At 42.8% G+C, this 8,308-nt stretch overlaps 2 protein-coding genes across 4 annotated transcripts in view; one reads left to right on the top strand and one right to left on the bottom strand.

The window, feature by feature from the left end:
- The window catches only part of MELK (maternal embryonic leucine zipper kinase), a 94,554-nt gene that overhangs the window by 25,157 nt on the left and 61,089 nt on the right, over window positions 1-8,308 (top strand). For 2 of the 3 annotated variants that reach the window (XM_004711017.3, XM_045296667.1), the window contains one exon: window positions 3,298-3,396. The exons of the other annotated variant lie outside the window; for it this stretch is intronic. In XM_004711017.3, the coding sequence (XP_004711074.1) occupies window positions 3,298-3,396 (99 nt within the window). The remainder of the gene's footprint in view (window positions 1-3,297; window positions 3,397-8,308) is intronic. 3 annotated transcript variants of the gene reach the window in all.
- Window positions 3,765-8,308, bottom strand: part of LOC115871880 (protein transport protein Sec61 subunit gamma-like) — a 6,198-nt gene continuing 1,654 nt past the window's right edge. Inside the window, exon 2 of the mRNA XM_045296523.1 lies at window positions 3,765-3,993. Coding sequence (XP_045152458.1) covers window positions 3,765-3,993 — 229 coding nt within the window. The remainder of the gene's footprint in view (window positions 3,994-8,308) is intronic.

Genomic DNA, 8,308 nt, shown 5'->3' on the forward strand with positions numbered 1-8,308 from the left:
TTCCTCTTGTCCCACTATCATGCTCAGTCTTCATTTGGGTTTCAGTAATTCCTCTTGGTTACATTACCCTTGATCAATCCCTACCAGGCTTCCTCCACCCTCCTCACCACTGACTTGGATCACTTGTTGTTCCCTTGTCCCTGGGTTTGTTAACACCACTACCTTTCCCCCCACCTCCCTCTCCCATGTTCCCCTGGAACTGTCGGGCCCGCTGTTTTCTCCTCCAGACAGATTTCTTTGTTTTGGGGCACCTCCGAGTCTAGAAGGGGAGCATCACAGATGGGCAGCTGCTCCTAGTTTTATTTGACTACAGATGACCTTTTCATCTGGAGCAGCGCTTCTCAACCTGTGGGTGGCGACCCCTTTGGGGGACGAACGCCTCTTTCACAGGGCCACCGATTCATAACAGCAGCAGAATCACAGTGATGAAGTAGCAAAGAAAATAATGTTATGGTTGGGGGGTCACCACAACATGAGGAACTGTATTAAGGGTCACGGCATCAGGAAAGTTGAGAACCACTGATCTGGAGCATCTTCTGGGATGTGCGAGGTGAATCTGTAACAAGAAGAGATGGGAACTAACATGTTTTGGGTGGCTCTAAATTTTTTTTAAATCATTTATCATTTTATTGGGAGCTCTTACAGCTATACCATTTCATAGTTCAGTCAGTAATGTACAGTTGCCACCAGTCAGTTTGAAAACATTTTCTTTCTTCTTGAACTCCTTGATATCAGCTCCGCCTTATCCCCTCCCTCCCCCTCCCTCCCCCATGGTTGCTTTGATTTGATACAATTTCAAATAACAGAACTTAACAGAAACAGTGTAGAAATAGGATGAGGAATTTACATGTGTTCCTCAAACTTATTCAGATTCGAAATTTGTTTACATTTTGCCTGACTGCCTTTATCTTACTTTTTTTCTTAATCCTTCTACTTTTTATGTCTGAGGTCTTTTGAACCATTTGGGACTAAGTTGGAGCCATCAGATCCCATTGTCACGAAATACTTCAGTGTGAACTTCCTAAAAGTGAGGGCCTTTTATAGCCACACTCCAGGTATCACAACAAGGAAACTGAACATTGATAATAATTTGTTCTAATCCATAGCCTGTAGTCAAACGATGCTCATTGTACCAGTAACATCTCTGATAGCTGTATTTTCCTCCCAGTCTGGGGTCACACATGGCATTTCTTCAGTACTCGTTAATCTGTTTGGAAGAGTTTGGGAGTTTTTCTTTGTGTTCCTTGACCTTGACACTTTTGAAGCTGCCCATTATTTTGTAGACTGTCCATAACTTAAGTTGTTGAATGCTTGCTTATGAGTGAACTTGAGTGATTCATTTTTGCAGAAATACCACAGAAGCCACGTTGGGACCTTAGCAGATCAGAGCAGAAGGGAAGGGAGCCAAGTTGGTTTTTTTGCTGAGCATTTATCATAGATCTAGGGTCTGCCAAATAATGTTTATCTTTCACATAAGCCTGCCAAATCCCGTGAAGTGAATGCTGTCCCCTGTTTCCTAAAGGAGACAAGAAGCAGCAGCTCAGAGATTCTGTGCCTCTGCAGGGCCTCGCAGCTGGTCATCACAGGTCCAGGGTCCCTGTAGTCTTTCCCTCTTCCGTTCAGCCTGCCAGCAGGAGAGAGAATCCCACGTCCAGGGCTCACATGATTCTCACAGAGTTGGCTTGAATGTATCTGGGTTTTTCCTTTAGGCTCTTACGTGGTTTTCTTTGAGTTTCCACCCTTCTAGGGTGCTGTTCTGAAGGATCTCTGGAGTGCCTGTGAGGAGACACAGGGCCACAGGCTGCCTCTTCTGAACCTTGGCCTTTGCTTTTCTAACACAGAAATCTAGGTCTCTTCACGGACTGTCAGCAGGCTGGGTGGTTCCGATGCCCTCGGGCCGCACCAGGCTGGTAAGCAGCTCTGATTCCACCAGTCATTTCCCACATGGTTTCAAGCCCTGCCCCCTCTGTAGTTTTTTTCTTGTTTACCAATTGGTAGCTTCTTGATTTAGTTGGGTTTTCTTTGGTTGATGATTTTATTTGGCTAATTTACCCTCAGCCTGAATGGAACAGTGTTGTCGTAAGTGAGCTTCTGTGGTGAGTTCACTGAAAAACACGTTTTCTGTGTTCCTTTCTCCGCTAGGTCCTGATGGAGTCTGCGGGGATGTTACCGTCACCCTCTTTATCTCTCGGTTTTACCCGGGGCCCATCTCTCTGTGGATCCCTTGTGGAATTTGACGGGGCTGTGTTAGCATATTCCCTCCTGGGTAACTTCTTTTCTTATGAGTTAATCACACATGTAGTATGTGCCATCAAGGCTTAATTGAAAGAGTAAGTATTTGAGGCATAAGTGGTTAATTTCTGATCTCCTGCAACTTGGAAGAAAAACCTGGTGTTGGCGTGAAAGTAAATTGTTCACTTGAGAGATCATACTAGATTCTTAATGGTTTGCTGTGATGTAGACAGGACGGGCGGGGGTGTGAGGGGGAGGGGCAGTTAGATTTGGCCTACTTAGTGTGGGTACTACCTAAATGTGTCATTTTATAGATCTTTTGACTGTTTCTTTTATTTTTTCAATGCTGCCCTTCTTACCTCTAGGATTTTTCTGAGGCTCTACTGGGGGCAGGCGCTGTATCTTCTCCACTGGGAAGGGTGCTGTCATTATTGACCGAGACCAAACATTGCTTGAATGAACAGCTACTGCTTAGGCCTCATGGGGCACACGGAGCCGTCCTACATGAAGGTTAAGCTCCTTTCTGGGGTTTTGAGATTTGTAGGGTTATTTGTGCTGGCAGGCTAATTTCTGGCCTCTAGATTTGAAAAGTCAATCATTGAACTTTGTCAAGTTTTCTCTCCAGCTTAGTCATGTTTACCGATTATCAGTAGTACATTTTAAGACTCCTTTTGGCATTCTCACACCTGTTCTCATAACCCCCATATGTAACCTAAACCCTCCATAGCTGTAGCATTGCCTTGCAGTATCAGAGAGGTGTCCTTACCACCCCTCAGCCCAGCTCAGGCAACTGGAAATTACGTTATTCCCTCGTAGACAGTGCAGACGTAGAGAAGAGAGCGTGTTGACGGGAGGAGTCCGGAGACCTCCTGGGGTGGCTCTGCCATTGACTAAGTGACTTTGCACAAGTCTTCCTTCAGCTTCCCTGCCTGCAGACTTTGTAGGTTGAATCGGATGATCTCTGAGTTCTTTTCCAGCCCTGTGATGGTTTTCTGATTCTATTAAGTGTCCTGCCATTCTGAAATAATGTTCTAAAGATTTTTTTGAATGATATTTTCCTCTCAGGCAGATGTTTGGAGCATGGGAATCCTCTTATATGTACTTCTGTGTGGATTTCTCCCATTTGATGATGAGAATGTCATGGCGTTGTACAAGAAGATTATGGTGAGTGTGTTACAAAGCGTAGAACTTGAATGTAAACGTTTTCTATACTGCATCCTGTATTCAGTTCTTTATGAAAGTACAAAAGCAGGTAAAACTAACCATTATTGTTAGAAATAACATAGTAGTTATCCTTTTGTGTGGGGGTGGGATGGGAATGGGGGAGCAATTGGAAAGTGGGGGATGTGTGGATTCCCGTTTCTTTTTTTAAATTTTTGAAATCATTTTAATTTAGCAATAGGAAACATCTTGGAAGGAAAAGAAAATGAAATAAGCACACAGTACAGAGGAAATTTTTACTCCATGGTCTTCTAAACCCTCACTTGTTCGCCAAGTCCCAAGATGACAAGCAGACTCTTCCAAAAAGCCACTCAGCCACCAACCATGTTGTTATTAATAGGGATATGGATCAATTTCACAAAGAAGCCAATGAATCCCATTATAGCAAATCCTATTGCCGTTACCATGGCAATCTTCTGGAATTCTATTCTATCAGGTTTGGTGCATCTTCTAAGCAGCCGAATGGAGTCCTTCACAAACTGCCGCCTGCGTCCAACAAACTGCAGTACCTGATGCGTGATTGGTTCTGTCTGGCCAGCGCTTAAGATGCCAGGGGCATGTAGCACAGCAGCACATTGACAGACACCCACCAGCCCGTTTCTTTTTAAAAACTTTTTTGTGTGATTTGGGTGGAAGTTTATAAAAACATTGCTTTCTCATTCAATAATCCGTCCACATTTTGCTTTGTGACATGGACTGCAGTCTGTACCTGCGCGCCCTCCTTGCCTCTCCAGTTTCCCTTCATCCTCTTCCCGGTCCTTCTCGCCTTCTGAGCTTTCTCTCTGGGCTTTTGATCTCATGTGGCTGATTGTTTGCGCCGTGCCTCCCTGGTGTTCTTGTTCATCGTGTAGGCCGCGCTGTTAACCGCCTGGCATTGAACCATGGCGGGAGGGTAATTCAGTTCCAGGCCTGGATGGTCTCTCAGGGTCACGGTCCTGAGGGTTCCACAGTCTTGTTTCACTACCTTGAGTTTCAGTCCGTGTTTCTTACCCAGTGTATCCAAGACCTCTTGAAAGTATAGAACCTCTTTCAGAATGGTCCGTTTCTGTTTCTTGATCTGCAGCTGGATACATGTATGTATCTGGCTTTTAAAATTTATTAAGCTGTACTTTTATGATATGTGTCCTTTTTTTTTTCACCGACCACTGCTGTTGAGCAGATGCCAACTCATACCTACATAATAGAGCAGAATAGAACTGCTCCCTAGAGTTTTTGAGGCCAAGTCTTTATAGAAGAAGACTGGATCATCTTTCTTCCTCAGAGAAGCCGGTGGTTTGAACGGATGACCTTTTGGCTAAGGTTTCTTGAATAAAAAGCTTATCAAAACAAAAACACACAAACAAAAAAAATTCCATTCTTTAAGTTACCCTAAACTTGAGGGAAGTAAATAAATGTATACAATGATTTCCTGATGAGAGTTTTTTTTTAATAAAAACAGTTTAAAGAAATTACAACAAAACAACCTGATTTTCTTGGGACATAATTGACATATACAATTCAGTAGTTCAATCATATATCAAGAAGAGTTATATGATCATCACCACAATCAATTTTAGATGTCGTCAAGTTTTGATGTCATATTTTCCTATTGAAGTTTTAAGTATTACTGTAAAATAAATGTAATACATATTTATTTTGTACTTATATGAAATAGAAATATAAAACTCTCATTCATTTTGAGGGGGAAGTTGGGTGCCCTGGTGGCAGCGTGAGTTACGAGGTGGACTGCTAACCCCCGGTCAGCAGTTTGAACCCACCAGGTCTTCTGCAGGAGAGAGAGGAAGCTTTCTGTTCCTGGAAAGGTGACCGTCCTGCAAACCTAAAGGGGCAATGCTTCTCTGTCTGGTAGAGTCACTGTGAGTTGGAATCGATTCTATAGCAGTTGGTTTGGTTTGGTTTGATTTTTTGGTAAGCCACAGCAAAATTTGTTAAAAATTATCAAAGACCGAAGTAGATTAGGAGTTGCCAGGAGCTGGAGAAAGGGAGGCCTAGGAAGTGACAGCTATTGGGTCTGGGGTAACGGAAATATGCTGGGATTAGATAGTAAAAGTTGCACCAATATTTGAGTATACCCAAACCCACCAGATTGTGTACTCTTAAAGGATGAATTTTATGGTATGAATTATTTTCACATAAACATTTTTAAATGATTCATATCAAGAAAAGGTGAAATTCTTCAAAGCCGGCAGAGAAAAGTTCGTAAGGAGGAAGAAAGAGCAAATCAGAGGCAACCCCACAGAACAGCGTCTCCTTTTGCTGCTTGAATTCAGTTCTGTCGAGTCTCTCCTCAAGGTTGCCCGTGAGCCAGACCCTGAAAGGCAGAGACATAAATCATGAAACCGAATCCCTTCCCACTACGGCCCGACTTCTCGTTGGAAATTCACCCAAATTGCCATCAAACTGATTCTAACCCAGTGACTGCAGAATAAAGTAGACCTGCCCCAGAGGGCTCCCAAGGTGGTAAATCTCTATGGAAGCCGACTCACATCTTCTCTCAGGACGACCGATGGGCTGAAACCGCCAACTCAGTCAATGGGCAGCTGGGCTCTTAGCTCCTATGCCATCGAGGCCTCTTGGAAATAGGTCCAAGGCTACCTACAAGGGCAGAGGGTGAGGACTGCTGGGTCATGACTGAAGATACATGAAGTCATTACAGGAGCATGGCCGTCACATTCCGGTGGCTTCCATCTCCCTTAATTACAAGCCATCGTTTGTCTTGTTGGCTCCTGTCTTATGTGATCTGGTCTTCCTTTACTTCTCTGCGCTCCTGGTTCCTGTTCCTCATCCTCATTCCACGCACACGGTTCTTGTTGTGTCTCTGGGCACCCACGCTTGCTCCTTCATCCGTCTGGAGCGATTTCCCCTCAGATCAGTACTTGCTTCCTCCCATCTGTCAGGTCTCTGTATAGGAGGTCCTTTAGAAAGGCAGCCATTTGTCATTCATTCAGTGTTCTCTCAACTGAAGAAACAACGAAATATTTACCAACCATTTAATCTGTGCCACTTTTCTAGGTGTGTGGGATATATCAGTGAATCAAACAGGGTGATCCCTGTCCTTAAGGAATTTAGAGTCCAGTGACAGAAACAGGAAATATAATCAACATAAATCATATGACGAGGGGATACTTGCTGGGGGGGGGAATGAGTAGAGTAAGGAGTGTAGATGGGAGAATGTGGAGAAAAGGGAGGACATGCTGTATGTAGAAGAGACAAAGCAAAGGTATATGCTTAGTATAATTCAGGAAGGGCAAGAAGGCTAGAGGGGGGCTTATTCACGGCTATTCAATTGATTTTCACTCAGAGGGACCCTGTAGGACAGAGTAGAACTGTCCCTGTGGGTTTTTGAATCTGTAACTCCCCCCCCCCCTTTTTTTTTTGAGCCTGTCCATCTTTACAGGAGCCAGCAGAAAGCCTCATCTTCCTCCTGATGAGTGGCTGTTGGGTTCAAACTGCTGCCCTCAGAGTTTAGCAGCACACTAAGCTACCAGGGCTCCTAGTGTGACTGAGTGGAGCCAACGAGAAAAGTAGGAAATGAGGTGTCAGGAATTAGGAGATCAAACTGCATGGGCACCTTGCAGGCTATTAGCCGGCCTTGGTCTTTTCCCTGCAGGAAATAACGAGCATTCTAGGGTGGTGAGCAGAGGGATGCCAATGGTTTAGCTTTTAAGAGAATCACTGAGACTGTCAGGGAGGAAAGTCTAGAAACAAGGAGACTGGTTAGAAGAATACTGTAGTCATTGGGATAAGAGATAGTGGCAGTGAAGGTGGCGAGCAGTAGTGGGGATGTGGATGTCTTAAAGTAATTTTTAAATTAGAATGCAGTGAACTTGACATTTTTTGACCCAAACTTTTACATGATTTTATAGCTTTTAAGATATGTATAGAGTCATGTGACCACCACCATAATCAGAATGCCTTGTGAAGGGGAAGCTAACATGATTTACTGATGGGTTGGATGGGATGAGTAACTTGAGCAACCAGAGAGTTGCTGTTGTCAACTGAGATGGAGAAGACTCACGATAAAGTAGGGATGATCAGGCGTTCCGTTTTGGACATAAGACTATACTTATGTCTTTGAAATCATAAATGTTTCTTATGTTTCTCAGAGCCTTTTCCTTCTTTTAAGTGACTGCATAGAATTCTAGTATATGCATATACTATTGCATATTAGTATTGGATAAGTTCCAAGCAATCATTTTACACAATTGAATATACTTGTAAGTAAATTCCCACAAGAAGAGTTGCTAGGTAAAGTCTATGTGAATTTGTAAATTTGATCAATATTGCTAAATTGCTTCCCAGGAGAGTTCTATCAGTTTTTACAAATATTGCCAATAGCACAAAAATGCCTGTTTCTCCATACTCCACCTCCATCAATATAGGGTATTACCCTTCTTGACTATTGAATTGTTTTTGTTTTATTTGTTTTTCTATGCAGGAATTACATTTTTATGTAGTCAAAAGTATCAATCTTTTTTCTTCTTTTTTTTAAAGTATCAATCTTTTGTTGTCGTATTTGGAAAGCCTTTCCTACTCTGGTATTTTTTGAACTTTCCATGTTTTCTTCTAGTATTTTTAAAATTATTATTATTTTTTCCTCAGTACTTTTATGGTTTCCTTTTTTATGCTTAAATACTTGGTGTGCCTGCATTTTACTTTGGTATAGATTCCTGACTTTAAACTCTGAAACATAAAAATTGTGTTTTCATGTTTGGATTCTGAGTTTTACAGATTTCTTTGTGACAGCATCATCCACATACACTTAGATTTGTTATGGCATCGTTCACATAGACTTAGATCTGTGACGGCATCGTCCACATAGACTTAGATTTGTGACGGCATCGTCCACATAGAC

This window comes from Echinops telfairi, unplaced genomic scaffold, assembly GCF_000313985.2.
Source record: "Echinops telfairi isolate 266 unplaced genomic scaffold, ASM31398v2 ScPeMD7_7410;HRSCAF=8448, whole genome shotgun sequence".
Classification (NCBI taxonomy): Eukaryota; Metazoa; Chordata; class Mammalia; order Afrosoricida; family Tenrecidae; genus Echinops; species Echinops telfairi.